General features: G+C 35.4%; 1 protein-coding gene across 14 annotated transcripts in view; it reads left to right on the forward strand.

The window, feature by feature from the left end:
- CCDC88A (coiled-coil domain containing 88A) overlaps positions 1 to 16,879 on the forward strand; it is an 83,238-nt gene that overhangs the window by 22,213 nt on the left and 44,146 nt on the right. For all 14 annotated transcript variants that reach the window (XM_035565535.1, XM_035565538.2, XM_050709880.1 and 11 more), the window contains exons 5-10: positions 4,543 to 4,612; positions 9,011 to 9,069; positions 10,668 to 10,751; positions 11,251 to 11,391; positions 12,589 to 12,758; positions 16,146 to 16,227. In XM_035565535.1, the coding sequence (XP_035421428.1) occupies positions 4,543 to 4,612; positions 9,011 to 9,069; positions 10,668 to 10,751; positions 11,251 to 11,391; positions 12,589 to 12,758; positions 16,146 to 16,227 (606 nt within the window). The remainder of the gene's footprint in view (positions 1 to 4,542; positions 4,613 to 9,010; positions 9,070 to 10,667; positions 10,752 to 11,250; positions 11,392 to 12,588; positions 12,759 to 16,145; positions 16,228 to 16,879) is intronic.

The following is a 16,879-nucleotide window of genomic DNA, read 5'->3' on the forward strand; positions in this document are numbered from 1 at the left end:
TCAGTGGCTCCAGCCCTCGTAATGAGCAAATGGCTTCTGCATGGAGGGAGTGGCGAAGTCTGCAAAAATATCTGGCAGTGACACTCTGTTGAGAACCTGCATGGGCATTGGCTTGGGCATTAAGCTTATGGGTAAATGCTGCTTCCCCTGCCCTTTAAGGACTGGCATATGCTCATACACAGCTCCTGGGAAGGTGGTGAGGAAGCTTGGTAGCCCTGTAACTTCAGTGTGGGCGACAGCTGTGCAGGGCTCCTAGTCTGAGAGTAGCAGGCAGCTTTGCAGGTGTCAGGGGAAGTGCGGAAAGGATCTGTGGAGGAAACTGAGCTGAAAGGACTGCTGGGCATTGTCAAGCGCAGGATTATCTGTGCCCTGTGAGTGTTGGTCCAGCAGTCCTCAGATGTGGTACAGTGTGGATGTAAACAAACAACTGAAATTGGTTATTACACAAATTGAAACATACATTGAAATTTACAACACAGTTACAGTTGTAATAGAGAGTATTACAATCTACAGGTGTATGTTTTAAATGTACATCTCTGCTTTAAAAAAGTAAATCAAACAAAAAAACATCAACATCAAAACTGCAGGAAAAGAAAAAATTATTACAGTAGTGTTATGTACTTCTGTATATTTAGACTATTTTTTTGTCAGCTGTAGTTTGATTTCACTAATTTTGCAAAAGCAAAATTGACTTAAAGTTTCTGTGCTCTTGATAAAATATATGCATGCACACACACGTGCATGTGAGAAGGAATATATTATATATTATATGAGAAGGAATATGTATTTCAGTACCCTGTATATTTCTACACTATCCCTTCCAGATGAAGCTGTTGCAGAGTTCTTTGTTTCTGTCCCAAATTCATGTTGTTATTACTATATTTTTAATTCAATTATATAGTCTGGTGACAACATTCACTGAGTAGAGTGTTTCTTGAATACACTCTGTAAATCCATTTGGCACAAAAGGTTGTTGTTATGGTTGATGTTTTCTTCCGAGATAGAAACTTTTTTTCTCAGATGCTATTTTTATCTCATTCTCTTCCCTTTCTGATTTATTTTTGAATATATTTTATTTAAGTGCTTGAAGTTACTGTTCATTGTAGCTAGCATTTGGACTTAAAGTACTGCTACTTTTAATATTAAACTCTCAAATTTCAGTTGATTCTGTAACTAATGCATGCAAGGTAAGTTACCATTGAAATCTGGGCACAGAAGGGAGGCAGTGGTGACCAGGAGAACCTGTCAAATTATCCCCTTTTCTTTGTTAGCCTCATCTTCTATTATTACTCAAAACAAGAGGCAGTTCCCATTAAGTGTGTGTAAATCAAATCATTCGTTCACATTCAATTTATGTGAAACTGAAGCAAAGATTAAATTAAAAAGAACATGTGATAAAGCAGTACCTCTCATCCTGTACTGAGGATAGTTGTCATATCCAATTTCTCCTGTGGTTCATCATTTCCAAATAAGGCTGTAATCAATATGTGTACACAATACTGAAATGATAAAGGAGATTTTACTCTAAGTTGTGTTTTTAGGGATCGCATCTGTCAACCTAGAATATTGTTCTTCAGCTAAAGTTCCTTGGTTTTGAGGGTCAATTCTTCATTAGTTTTAAATGTAAAACGTATAATTAATAATGATGATGATAAATTACACGGTCCCTTAAGATATCTAGTTTATGGCTTTCCAGACTATCTGTCCAGGTATTGTTGGGGTGGCAGTAGGCATTGGTGTGGGCTTCAGCAGGAGTCCCAGTACCTCAAACTCCCATCTGCATATATCCACATAGATCAGTTGTAAAGCTTCCTGGCTCCAAGGTCATGGGGATAATTCCAGAAAGAAGGTTGTTTAGTGCTGGGATTTGTTTGGGATTTGAAGGGTGTGTTGTTTTCGTTTCCTCACAAATTCAGTGCAGCCTGGCAGCTGGTGTTTTCCTGCAGCCTACGCATGGGTTAGCAAGGCAGAGTAGCAGACAGCTTCAGAAAGGGGTCACTATAGGTCCTGTCACCTGCGAAATTATCCAAGGCAGAGAAGCTTGTGCTTAATGGATGCCTTGGAATCAAGTCTGAGAGGCTTCTTGGTGCCTGGAGTACGCCTTGGCAGAGGTGTGAGCCCTCCCTCGTACCTGAGCGCTTCAGGCAGCTGTCTGAACAGGCATCTTGTTTGGTGGATGTTCTGAACGGGATGCCTGAGATCTGACAGTAATGGGAAATAATCACTGTATTGGCATATAAGGTTAGTTAATGTCTGGAATATTAGAGTAAGACATCAATGAATATAAGAATTTTAACTTCTAGCATTAAAGCTTTTAAAACTCTTAAAAACCTTTACTGTGAAATTATCTGTGCTGGTTTATTCCATTTGTTTTTATAACATCTGTGGAAAATATCTTGACATAGCAAATACTTCATTGACTTACTGTTAATGTACTTGTCCAAAAACCTACATTGTTAGAACATAACATTCAAAATTAAAATTTCACATAAGGTTATAAAAGATTTTTAGTTCCTGTGTTGTTTTTGTTCTACTCTGTAATTACAATTGCATCTGCTCTTTACAGCTGCTCTGCCTTTTAAAGCATCACAGAGGTAGGTAGGTAATAGCTTTGAATTACTGGAAGTCTGTGGGCTTGTTCTCAGCAACTGATTCAGGAGAACTAAATACCCTATAAGTTTTGGTGGGGTTGAGGGGTTTAATGCAGTGTACTTCCATGACTGCCATGGGCTCTCTATAAGCCTCATTTGACAGATGATGTACCAGTCTTTAATAAAATAAATTTTTAATTTAATAAAATAAATTTTATGAATTCTAAAAGTTTGTAGAAGTAAGCCAGAATTTGTAAACAGTTTATTTAGTTTATTTTAGTTTTATTTTTGCAGATTAACAAACAGTTAAAAGAGAGAGATGGATTTTGAGATGCACAAGATCCAACTTTTTTCAGGTTTTTAATAGAAGCAGTTATTTCAAAAATAAACACAAACTGAGAGCAACTGCACTGATGAAGTTAACACCGTGTGACAGAAAAGGTGGTAGATGTCTTTGAAACAAGGTAGAGGTATCATTAGTAAGAAGAAAAGTGATAATCTCATTAGTCCACAGAGGACGCATTTTTTGGTTACCCCTTCTTGTACTCTGTTTCATAGTAAAAATAGCTTTATAATAGCATCATGGAATTATTTGAGCTACTAGAAAAAAACAAGAAACAGAAAAGCCACAAAACCTGCACTTTTAAAAGTATGAAATTTTCTTTTGTAGTAGCTATAAATATCACAGAATTCCTTATTTTATATGCCTTTTATTGATTTAAACTCCCTGTGGTACACTTCATTTTTTTAATATTTAAAAATGATCTTTATCGAGGTGTCAAAAATACAAGAGTCATGGTTGGTTGCAATTTGTGATATTTGAGTAAGTCAAAGCTATTACCTAACTCTTTATAATTTGCCCTAGGCATGTGTAATGAGAGTACATATCTTCAGTCTAGTATTAACCAATTTAGATGACAGTTGTATGTCCTATGTTAACTGCTCAGAACTTTGAAGTACAGCTATAGCTAATACTTTCCACAGATCTGACGTAAAACAAACAGATTTTTCTAATGTTGATTGTTACACTGTTACACTTAAAATTCATTGTAGAACACATGTTGTGTGTCTTTGGGATGTAAAGCAGTGTTGGTTCCAGAATATTCATAGTATCATAGAGTATCCTGGGTTGGAAGGGACCCACAAGCATCATCAAGTCCAACTTCAGTATTGCTTTTGGAGATGAGCATTTTAGATATTAATAAGTCTGTCACTGTGAAAAAAACAGAAAGCATGACTCCAGAGCTGCTGATACGATGGTATCTGCTGTGAGTAAACATCTGGGAACAGGAGGAAGGCTATTCTGCTTCGGAAGAATTAGGTTCTGTCTGGACTGGGGATTTGACCTGATTACAGCCATTACTGGCTGACAGTAACTATCCATTGATACAATCTCTAGAATAGATAGGCGAAGCTGCTGCTTGAGTGTGGGACTTAAACTAAAACTCGGCCTGATCAGGCAAATAGGATTTTGTACCTTCAGGATTGTCACAGCATAAATGTATCAAAAAAGCTGTAATTTTCACATCCAGGTATTGAGACAATGGGCATGAAATAGAGGAAGTTAATCATTCATTGTATAAATGAAACTTAAAGGAAACAAAATAAACATCTGTCAATAAGCTACTTGGAGAAACATAAAGAAACATAAACACTGGTAATTTAAAGGAATTTTGCTGCATTCTAAGACACAGAATCTAGTTGGCATAAGATCTGTAAGCCACCTCCTTACCACAAGAGGATTTCACTATGTTGAGATGATCTTGCAAACCAAATAATTCATGCTTGCAAGCTTTTTATTTGGAGTCCGAATAAGTAAGTATTGAATATGTGTGTATTAAGAACTGTGTAATTTAAAACCACTTGTGTAATACTAATTTCAGTTTAGTGTTTGATGTTTATTTTTGTTCTATACATACGACTTAAATAATATTTTAATTAACTTTTATAGGAGACTTTGCAGCAGTTGATCATGATGTCTTTGCCAAACGTGTTAATAATTGGCAGAAATCCTTTTTCTGGTAAGTTTATTTTTAAATAAGGTGAAAATTGATATCAGTATAATAATGTGTATTATTTCACTGGAAATATATTTCATACAGGGTTGAATCTTTCAACAGATCATATATGTGCTTTTAGCAAATGGTTTGATAATGAGTAACATTTTCTTTATTCACACCAAAGGTCCTTTCTTGACAAAAATCTGTTGTTTCCAAACCTCAGCACTGGCTGTCGTTAGGATTCATACTGAAATGAAGTGCATTTCCTGGCAACCAGTTGGTCACTGATAGGGCAAAGTGTATGTTTCATGTATTCCCAGCTAGTATATTTTCAACTATCTTTACGTAAGCTATCCTTGAAAAAATTGACAGTTCAGTGCATCCCACTTGGTCCAAAAGCTAATCTTTGTTTCCTTTCCCAAAACTCTCTTGCATCATTACCTGAAAAATACTACAATTACCTTCTTACTTTCTCCCCTGAACTGATGCTGTCTTCTCCATGCCCCCACCTTCTTTGCTTCCAGCTCTGAGAGTTGAAATTTTCAGACCGAGAAAATTAGCCTGTATGGACCCAGCTGACTATCCACAGCCACTTGGGAATCTCTGCACCATGCTCTCAATTCCAGAAGCACGGAGCAGACACACCTGGCCTGCATGGAGCCACTATGGATTGGGCAGAATTTATTTACTTGGGTCTAATGTGTCCCAGGTGTTCTACTTCTGATGTTCTAACACCTCAGCAGAGAGGTTAGGAACTACTCTAACAGGCTATGTAGCTTCCCCTGGCTTTTATTTTTTATTTTTTTTATTTTTAAATATGTCTTATATGCCATGCATCAGTGTACGTGAGACAGTATTTTCCTCATTGACAAGAAGAACCATCTGTGCTACTTCAGTTTTCAGTTCCAGGGTTCATAGCATTGATACTTTCCATATCCCATCTGCATATATCCCATTTATGTAGGTATCTTGATTTAATTAATTTACTTGACGTTTACTTTCTGCTTTTGATTATTGCTGCTTTTGCTTCCAAAGTCACAGCCTTTTCAGTTTGTGTGTGTGTAGATAATGTAATTTATCATATATACCAAGGAGTGTGAGTGTGGTCTCATCTGTTCCAACAGCTTTTATATTTTGATTCCAGAACTCCTAAGGTTTTCAAAATAATCCATGGATTTGCTTAGAAATCAGATGTAGTGGAAAAGCAGACTTAAAAAAATAAAAAAAAAAAGAAAAAAAAAAAAAGAAAAAAACAGGCTATAATGCTGGTTTTTTTAATGAAATTTCTTATTTTCTTTAAGATGCTGAGACAAAATACATCTTAACATTGTGTATCATAGTAGGAAATTTTAGTAAAAAAGCGCTAGAAAAACACAAAGAATTTAGTATTCGGATGTACACATAAAAATCTGTGCTTTAGTTCTTAATAAGAAAGCTTCCTGTTTTAGGACCTCAGATAAATCTATTGTAGCTTTTGGGGTTTGGTAGCTAGAATCTCTGTTGGTGCATGTATCATTTCCTTTGGCAAAGTTACTGTATTTGAGTGAAAATACGGACTTTACTGTAGTATAGCCCACATACTGTAAGAAATTCTGGTATAGGGACAAGGTTCTAGAAGATGTTTCAGATTCCTGCTAGAGTTCATCATGGAGTTTTAACTGAAACTGAAGGTAGAACCATTCTTCTGGGTTTCATCCAAAATGTTTTCCCTTTTTAAGTTGACTGCCCTTCAGGTTGACTTGAAGAAGACCTCATCCCTATAGGGATTTTTTTTTTTTTTTTTTTTGGCAGAACAGTGTAGCAAAATCAAACATCAGTGACCTTTGGAGAGACTTGTTTTCTAAATCTGCATCAAGGCAAGTTGCCACAGTATAAAAGTAGATTCTCTGGCAGTGATTAAGATTTTGTCTACTAAAGCTTAGGCTATAGCTGTGGTTTCTCTTAGAAACATCTCAGTTTTCCCACTTGCAGTACTTTGCACGTAAGGAATGATTAGTAGAGAAATTCTAGAAGATGTCAAATTGTCAAAGGTGAGAGCAGATAAGGCATCAGGAAGAGAAACACTTCTGACTGTATCAGAGGCAGTTGGCTAATCAAGGAAAATGCAGATAGAATGCTGGATTTGAGTTTTGGTTAAAAAGAGGTCGTCAGAGATTTCATCAAGAAACATTATAGCCGAGACGAATGGCAAGGTGCCAGCTTGAGAAGAAAACTGGGTGAGATGAGCTACAGGCTGTGACTGTAAATGCTAAGTTAAATTAAAGAGGAAGAGGATAAATGAGATAATGAAGAGGTGAATGTTCTTTAAAGTGGGAAGAGGAAAGATTAAAACCAGTTCATATTTCTGAGGTAGCAAACTAGGGGATGATGGAAGGCTGCAGAGGATATGAAAAGTCACAAATAAGACTGAGCAGGAATAAGTCACAAATAAGATTGAGGGAAGATCTAAGGATAGGATAGGGACAAAGTTCAAGCAGCAAGTTGGAGGGTTTAGAATAGAGGTATCAATGATCTACATCTGTATTGGTGATGGAGAAAAAGGAAGGAAAACACACAGGATGGTTGGTAGCAGTGGGAAGCTGAGGTTGTTCAGTATTTTGCTGTGTTCCTTCAGGGAACGTAGGGGAGAGACATGGGAACAGTCTTCAGGTAGGCTTTTAAAAGCCAGTCAGAGATGCTGAGCCAGTGTGTAAATGAGCATCTAAGAGGAGCTCAGGGATTGCTTTGAAAGAAGTGTGATAAGTTTATTAGGATAAACGAATTTAGTGTGTGAGACACTGAGGTGAATTCCTTCTATCACGATATTCTGTTAAACCTTTATTGATTAAAATAGGCAGCCGGGTGGAATTCCTCTTCTTTAGCTGAACTAGTGTGTTTCTCATGACACATGTTCATTGGCGTTTTCTGTTTCTGTGTAAAAGACTTTCACAGCTCCAGTTTTTGGGATACAAGAAGTCTATAAAATGATTAATGATCTCCCGCTTGACTTTGTGCTCTTTGCCATATATCTACTTGACAAACCTCTGATTTTGAAAAATGTAAGCATTACCTCTTCATTGGGATTAAACATATCTTCCTCTAAAAGAAACAGATTGAATCAGTGTTGGAGAAAGCTCTTAATATTACAGTGCACAGAGAACTGCTGAAGGTGGAGAAGCTTAGCATCTGTCTCTCAAGGGTTTTGCATCTTTTTAGCTTTTTATTGATTTCTTTTTGATTTTCTCTTTTGATGAAGATTACCTCATATCTGTAACTTTTAAAAAAGGATTTAAAATTTGTACCACTTACAAAATGCTCTAGTGGATCAAATCAAAGGACAACATTTCAAAAAGAAGATTCTGATCAAGTTTGTTTCAAGTTTTTTTCAAGTTTTTTTTTTTTAAAGATTATCACCACCTTATGATCATATGAGATCATCTGTGATCACTGAGCCCTTTAAAAATGGGATTTCAGTAACTTAGATCAGGTTCAAGGATGTGTATGCATACCTTACTACATCCTAGACATTGACTGTAGTGTTTATTTGGAGCCAATCTGTTGTTGTCTGTGGTAGTTAAACCAGCTGTGTTGCAGAACTTTCGTGTGGAATAAGGGTTAGATTTCTAGCCCAACCCAGCGTTATGATGTGTGGCAGCGTAGCTTTTGTCTTGTTAGCTAACAACAAAATAAAGAAATTCAGAGTATATCATAGAAAGGATGTGAGGTACTTTTTATTCATAGATAATTCAGTGGACAGTGTTTAATGTTTCAGTAATGCAAAATGAGGTATGACCCTGTAGAGTTTAATCCAACTAGTCTGAGCTATTTTGTCATCCTAAAGTGTTTGCTTTATGGCATGCTGTAATATATTTTGAGTGTAAAATTTATCTTTACTAACCTGTAAATAGAGTTCTTTGGTTTAAGCTTTTTTAAGAGATTAAGATGCTTTAAGGCCGGATTCGGCAATACATTTTCATTTTTAGATGTGCAGATGAGTATCCAATGTAGTATCTCAAAAAGTTTTATGAAATAATTTAAATCAACCTGTCACTTAACTATTACAGCTTGAGTGTGGCAAATAATTTAAGCGCTTTTGCACATATCTTGAAATACCTGAGATTACAGTTGAAAACTTGATTGCAGGTATTCATAACACTTCTGAAAATATCACTCGAGTTTTGCTGTGTGATGGGCTGAAATGTTGCTTTTTCTGTTCTGGATGTTAAGCTATTTGTAAGCACTGAAAGTTGGCAATTAAATGGCAAAAAGGACTAAGTCAAAAGCTGGAAGGATGGGGTTTATTTGTCTTTATTTTCTAAATTGGGTTAACATAAATTATGTGAAAATGATGAAAAAAATGATGTTTTCTGAGCGGTAGAGGAAGAAACTCTCAAATTGCTGTATTACACCTACTGTTTTTTATTCTTGTTCTTTACTTAGAGCCAGGTACTGAAGAAATAAAAAAACTGCTGCTGCTGCTACTTGGGTGTGCGGTTCAGGTAAGTTTAAATAATTACGTTTACATTTGTTTGGAATAGTTTAAGTGTTAATGACTTCTAATCTTACTATTTTAATATCAGAGGTTGTATGTAACTGTGACCTTCCTTTCTCTAGTGGTAATATTGATTCCTTGAAAATCTGGATGTTCTGTCAGTTAAAATGGCTACAACCATCTACCCCTTATGTCTTACAGTATGAATATGGCAAACTTCGTAGGATTTCTAATTGTTTATTAATTGTAATGTTGTTAATTCACCTCAGATACTGTAAAGAAAGGAAGAAAATAGTAAAATAACGAAGAATTGTCTTACTGTTATCTTACTGAAACAGTTTGAATTCATTCTGCCTGCTCTGTTTCTTTAAAGTTTGTGGATGACTTCAATTTATAAAGTAAACGTGATGAATGAGTGAGAGAATGGTCGTGTATTTTAAGAGGTCTAGAGCTAGAGTATTGTGGTGAGGTTACTGTTGCTTTGTATTTGTTTTGAAATTGGTGATCAAGGACCTAAGCTAGGAGTGGTCCCACTTAAGTCTTTGTAAACAAATTCCAAGTCCATAATGCTAACCTGCACAATAATTGTTTGCTTGCTTAGGATTTCAAAAATAAGAGGCGTGAATTGTGAACCAAAACCAACCTTCTTAAGTTCATTGCTCATATTGCTAGTTCCCATAGGTGTGGAGGAGGTGTGTGTGTGTGATCTTTACAGTATGAGGATGCATCTTAACTGTATGAATGTCTCTAGTCAGACTACTCAGCTGTGTCACGTCAAGCAAGGAAGTAAATCTTTCCAATATTGGCTCTCTGTGTTGTTTTGCTAAAGAAAACTACAGTTTAAAATTAGGTCATGACCATGCAACCTTTACCTTCTAGACGAGTCTAACCTAGGCTTTGAAGATTTGCTTATGTGTGAGGATCTGTGTTATACATTTTTTGTAGGCTTGGTGAGTGAGTAGGCTACAAGGCAGATAAGGTGGAAATTTGTAAGTGAGCTATCCCGTAGTAGCTGAGTAATACTCTTCATTCATGGAAGTAGGTTATATCTCTCAGTGAGAGAGAGAACATGCTTTGTGCATTGAACAGGTGACAGTAAGAGCAGTGCAGGATAGATGACAAGGTGGAAATTTGTCTGAGATACTCTGTTCCTGTGATCACGTATTTAATAAACTTTTCTGATGGACTGCTGTTCTTGTTAGGAAGGTTGGTACCATTCAGCTAATTAAAATGAAAAATAGATCAGTCATACATTCTTAATAACTTAGATAATTGATGTGAGTATTAAAGGAGGTCACTGGAAAAAATATTTGCGGAACACTTTGTCATAAAGTTTGAACAAGTAGCTATTTTAAGAAACTTCTTCCTGGCCACCATTTCAGTAGCTGTTTTTTCTTTATCATGTTGAAAGTTATCATAACTACTACAACATGGCATGAACCAAGTTTTTATTGGTCAAGAAAATTATTGGATAATAATTCAGTAATGTCATTATTGAAATTTCAGTTTATTATATTTAGCTCTTAGAAATGCAAATGAAGAATGAAACCACTTGTCATTTTATATGTGTGTGTGTATGTGTAATAGATATATATTAATTTTTAGTGTCAGAAAAAAGAAGAATTCATTGAAAGTATCCAATGTCTGGATTTTGACACGAGAGCAGCTGTTGCAGCCCATATTCAAGAGGTATATTGTTATTTTTGTGCTTTTCTATTTTTTAGAGGTAGAATACTGTGTTGTAAGCAGGTTAATTGCATTTGTTCAAAAACGGGTAAATCAAACACGTGATTTATATATCTGTTGTTTTTAGTAAGCAAAAAATGCCCTTATTTTAACTTGATTCAGAAAAAGATTTCATGACCAATTTCTTTCACGTTACATTGTTAAAGCAGTAGTAAGGAGCAAGTATAGCACTCCAAGAAATTCTTAAAACTACAGCAAACTTAGGTTAGTGAAAATTTCATGTGCAAGTTATATATAAAATACAATTCTAATCTCATGTATGCAGTATGTTATAGTCACCTTTTGCTTTTTATTTTGCCAGAAGTACAATTACTGCTTTCATGTGGATAAACTGAATGTAATGGAATAGCTTCTTAATTTTTTTTTTCCATACCTTGTCTGGGAATTTAACCCGTAGAGTTTTAAAGAGGATGCTTTTTCTCTTCCACTTTGTTTCGTGCAGGTAACTCATAATCAAGAAAATGTGTTTGATCTGCAGTGGATGGAGGTCATTGTATTGACACAAGAATATGTTGAACCTCTCTTGAAAAACATGGCATTACATTTGAAAAGACTTATAGATGAAAGAGATAAGCACTCAGAGGTACAGATGTGCTTTATTGCTTAAGTGAAATACAAGAAATGACTTACAAAAATGATAAAGCTATTATTTTTAGAACTAATAAATCAATGTATACTCCATTATTGTATTTAAACGAGGACTCCTTACTGCCAAAAAGTTTTTTCAGGTGGTTACAGTGTGCATACTGACTGTTGAATGCTGTGACAGACTAGAAGAGATAGTAGCAGATGATCTTTGTCATATAAACGGAGTTTGAAACACCTTCAAATAACATTCAGGTGTGGTTATAAACAGAAAATCCAGAGTTGTAGCAGCTGAAAACTCCATGAATCAGTAACCTATCTGTTTGCATGCCAGTCACTGAGAGATGCCTGTTTTGTTACTGTATCATACAACTTGGAGTGAACTGGAGCAGAATCCATTCTAGGAGGGGAGGTTTTACAAGCTTATCATGAAGCGGTCATTGTACAGTTTGAGAATCAAGAAACGGAAGTGTATTTTTAAAAAAAGTACGAGTTATGAATCATCTTCAGGGTCCCAGATTTGCCTCACAGTAGGTAGCATGGGTATATGTTAGTGTTGCAATTATTCCAAATACTTTCATGTCAGTTACCAACTCTGTCCAGTTCACAGTAAAACAGAAACTTAAAAACGAGGGGAGAGGATGTGTGGTAATCATTTTTAGCAAAGCAAAGGAGAAACAGAATCATAGAATTACATAATGGTTTGGATTGGAACTGACCTTAAAGACCATCTAATTCCAACCTCCCTGCCATGGGCAGGGACACCTCCCAGTAAACCAGGTTGCTCAAAACCCCACCTGTAGCTTTACTGTAGAAGAGATCTTCGTTTTAGGATAACACCTTTATTTATATGATCAAATAGGAATACTCCTGTATGTCTGATGCTTTATTCAGCTGGCAAGGATGCTGCTGCTCACTGAATAGCACCAGCTTCTTTAGACATTTATGTTTATTCTTTATTTAGAGATTGGTATTTTTTCAAGGAATACATGCCATTTCATTGCCCAGTCCATTCTGGGCACTGATAATTTTTGTGGACTTAAATCCAAATTCGATTAGTTTAAGAATATCCCAACTGTACCATTAAATAGCTGTGAATGTATAAGACTTGCTTTAGGTACAGAGGTGTATGTAGGACTTCTAACTTCTTCTATTGCAGAACTCTTATTTTTCTTTTAATATTTTACTTTATTAGACTATCATAGAACTCTCAGAAGAACGGGACTCTCTCCGTTTTCTACCTCATGCATCAGCAGCACAGTCACCTTGTGGATCTCCTGGCATGAAACGCACCGAAAGCAGGCAGCACCTGTCAGTAGAGCTAGCAGATGCCAAAGCGAAGATAAGAAGGCTTAGACAAGAGCTGTGAGTACATGTAGGCTGCAGATGTGCGTTGAGAGTTGTAGAGTTTTAAAATGCTTCTGATGTCATGCAACAGTAATGATCTACAAACAAATACTTCATTTTTTCAAATGTTAAATTACAGTTTAGAATGCCTTTTTAAGTTCTTGCACCCCACAACGTGTATTTCTAGCATGTAAGCTTTTTTGTGGGCCACTGTGACAAATGCAGCTTTTCATCTGAGTGCATCTTAACAATGCACAACTAATCTAATGCAGTGTTGCCTTTTTCTTTTACACATTATATCCATACTGTTTGAGAGGCAAGTTCTGTGTGCCTCCTCTGTTCTTCTGGATCAGTAATGTGTGTCTGACTGTGGCTTTAATGTACCTGTACTCATATATGTTTTTTAAGAGAGTATTTTTACAAGGATATTTTAGGGGGCAGGCCGGTAAGAACTGAAAGTAAGAGCTGTGTCCTTGATCGCTCAAGGAATAGTAGCAAAAACATCATACTTAAAAGGAGATAGTGTTGTAGTGATTCCTTGTTTGTAGCATAAATAAGTTACCTGTTTGTTTTTGGAAACATAGTAAGAAATACTCACCTGATTCATTCATGTTTTATGAAACATTTTAATTTGTTGCAGATCGGAAAAAATCACTCATTAGAATAATTTTCAGTCCCTACTCTCTTCATTTCTTTGTGGAACTTTTTCTGTGGTTGTCTGCACAACCCTTTTTTTCATGCCTCTCAGTAACTGTTCCTTACTTGGGTCTGGCATGTCACTCTACGAAGAAAATGAAGCAAACCTAATTCCACTAAATCTCTTTACCCACTGCAAACCTGAACAGTGGAACAAGCTTTGAGTTCAATGTCAGGAGGTGGTTATTTATGGTAATGGAGGATGTAAATTGCCATGTGAGTAAATGTTATAGATGGGGTTAGATAGTTTCTTAGTTTCCAGCGTGCTAGGTTCATCCAGTTAGGGAGTGCTGCCTTCTCCCTCTGGTGGTGACCCTTTAGCTAAGGGGTTATGTTTCGCCTTCCTTCACCTAGTCCAAGTACTGAGAAAAATCAGTCCCACTGTAACAAAGATCTGTTTCCTTGTTTTCATATTCTAATTAAAACCTTCTTATTCCTTCTGTTTTATGAAGAAAACAGATTCAGGGTCCTTAGAATCTAGGAACAAACCTGAGCTATTGGGAAGAGTTAATTAAAGAGAAAAATAATAGTGGGAGAGTGGGAGAATTTGATTTTCCGTATAGCAATATGTAAATTTTTTTTTTTACTAGAATGAAAGGTGCAGTTTGAACTTAAAATTACAGAAGCTAAATTTGAAGAGACTTAATATGTATGTAAGTAACTTATATAGAATGGAAACAGCCTAATTAGAGATTTTTAATCCAGTATATCTAGTGGGGAGACAAGACAGGTAAAATTAAATTAAGAGTTGAAAGTAACATAAGTTAAAATTACCAGCTCATCAGTCTGCCCTTATCAGAGTTTGTTGATCAGATAATCTCTAGCTGGCTGGATGAAGTATCTGGCTGATTTAATCAGAGAATCCCCTTCCCCCACTACATCTTGGTTTTTATGAAGAATAGAGGACAAAAAGATATAGCTTTTTTTCTTTCCCCCTGATGTCTGTATTATTATGTGTCTACTGAAATGAGCCCGCCCAGGATATTCTATAAACAGCTGCACCAAGAAAATTAGTGAAAAAATTGCTGTTATTAGTTTGATTGACAGTTAATAGATAGCCTAAACAGTGAACACTGTTATGTTCTGTATAATTTAGTACAATCCTCTCTAGTCTGTAGCTGAAGCATGCAATTAGGGCAACAGTGATGGCTCGGAACATTTCACATTTTGCACTCTATTTGAATTCAATTCGTAAATAAATTTCCTTTATGCGTAGCAGTACATTTAAAATACTAGACTTTGGTAAATTAAATTCTGTCTGTAGCATTTGCTATTAAGTGTTGTTGATACATTTAAAAATAGGTTCATTCCAGAGTTGAAAAATAGTCAGCTTAAAATTTATTTGTAACATCGTTTTGGCAGTGAACCTTCCTATCTGGTTTAATATGCACTATAGCTAATACAATTTCATACAAAAGATATATAAAGATTATTTTTCTTTGTGATGCCATATACCAATGTTTGGATGCAAAGAGTGATTTGAGGCTTGTGATCTAGAAATTCCAGAATTAGAAGTTAACACAGCTAATTTTCTATATTAAGTCCTGTGGTTTTTGATATAAAACAATAATACTGGACCATGAATGTTAATAGTAAAGCTATAGTAACCTAAGGTAATACAGAATGCATTTATATTTCCGTATGGTTTCTGAACACCCGTGTAGAGGAAGAGCTTTGATAACTGCTGTGGACACTGATGTTGCAGTCAGTGAGCTATATATATAGATGAACCTCTGCATACCTATAGGCTGTCAAAGACCTTTTTGAAATAATGCGTCATTGCAAAAAGGTTATTCATTGTGAGATTGACTTATTTTTCTAAGCCAGATTGTTTCAGTTTTGTTTAAAATGAGTGTGGTTTTTTTTTTGTCAGGAATACTTCTAGATTGTATTATACATTTCAGCCTACTAAATTCTTACTTCCCCCTTTTCTACTTCTTTATTTTGTATTTCTGTATTTTCTATTTCTGTAATATTGAATATTACGTATTCTGTCTTTGAGATAATTAGATATTTCTCTTGCATTTACTCGTTGTTTAAATAACTCATTTTCTGAGCATTGAGAAATTAGCATTAGCTGGAAGTTAAGAATATGAGTCCAAACACTGCATTGTTTCCGTAAAACTAAAGTTCATTATATAAGAGGCTGCTTTTCATAAGATCAGGTTATTGAGCAATATCTCTTTTCAGTGAGTAAAGGCAACTGAAAAGCTAAGTTCTTTTCTTTACAAACAAACAAACAAACAAAACCCAGAAGTATAAAAGTGCTTTTTAAAACTGGATTGATTTACCTCATCTGTGGCATGGTGGTCATTGTGGTGCTGCTAGAAAATATTTGGACTGTTTGAATATGTATTTTGAAGTTATTCTGAGTTTACTTCTGGAATCTCCTGGTGCGCACTCGTGTATTGTCCTGCCTTTTCTTTTAAACAAAAATATTCCTTATCACAAAAATAATTGCATAAGTAAGAAATAGTGAACAATTTAAAGAACTACAGAAAATCTGTCCAAATTAAAAAGATTAGATATAGGCTATAACCTGGAGAACACCTGAAGCATAATGCATGCCTAAGCGTGTTACACTCTGATGTCCATGAGATACTAATATTCATTGAGACTTCCTTTATTTAATCCAGTATCTTGTTCTCAAACAAGGTGATAATTAGGAAGTTTTGCAGTCGTGTTTAACTGTGTTTTGTATTTTTTCAGTGAGGAAAAGACTGAGCAGTTGCTTGACTGTAAACAAGAACTTGAACAGATGGAAGCTGAACTAAAGAGACTTCAGCAGGAGGTATGGGCTTTGTAAATCTATCGTGTTTTTTTTTTTTTTAAAAAGACGGGCTAAAAAAATTGCCACTACCGGAACAATATTATTTGTTTGTTTCTTTTATCATGGTATTAGGAAGTAGTTTTCATGCTTTTTAAAAATATATTTTGTTTTTTATGCTCTGAACATGAACTTGTATAATTTACAAATTTATTTAGACTAGTATCTGGTAGAAAATTCTGAATTAGGTTACTGTTTCTTCTCTAACTTTTTTTTATTTCCATGTTCAAGATATTTACCACCACCATATCCTGTAAGTGTACATGTGCAGAATTTTTCTTAAAAACAATCCACTCAAATTTTGGCTGTTTTCCTTTATACTTTGAATCTGTGTAGATAATGAGGGAGAGCACGATTCACTTTTTCTTAGGCTATTGTGTTTATATAATTATTGGGGATCAGTTGATAGTTTAAACTGTCAAAGAAATGTTCTGAAATTTACAAAAGTATATATACCTCTCCTTGAAAAAGACCAGTGCAATATTCTTGGAAGTGCATTATCTTGGTGTAGCCTCTAAATTGTTTTGTTTTTTTTTTTAACATACCTTTCTCAGAATTAAGTTATGATACCCCTCTGCATTACTCCCTATTGAAATAATGAAGCAGCCACATTACC

The sequence above is a fragment of the Cygnus atratus genome, chromosome 3 (genome assembly GCF_013377495.2).
Source record: "Cygnus atratus isolate AKBS03 ecotype Queensland, Australia chromosome 3, CAtr_DNAZoo_HiC_assembly, whole genome shotgun sequence".
Classification (NCBI taxonomy): Eukaryota; Metazoa; Chordata; class Aves; order Anseriformes; family Anatidae; genus Cygnus; species Cygnus atratus.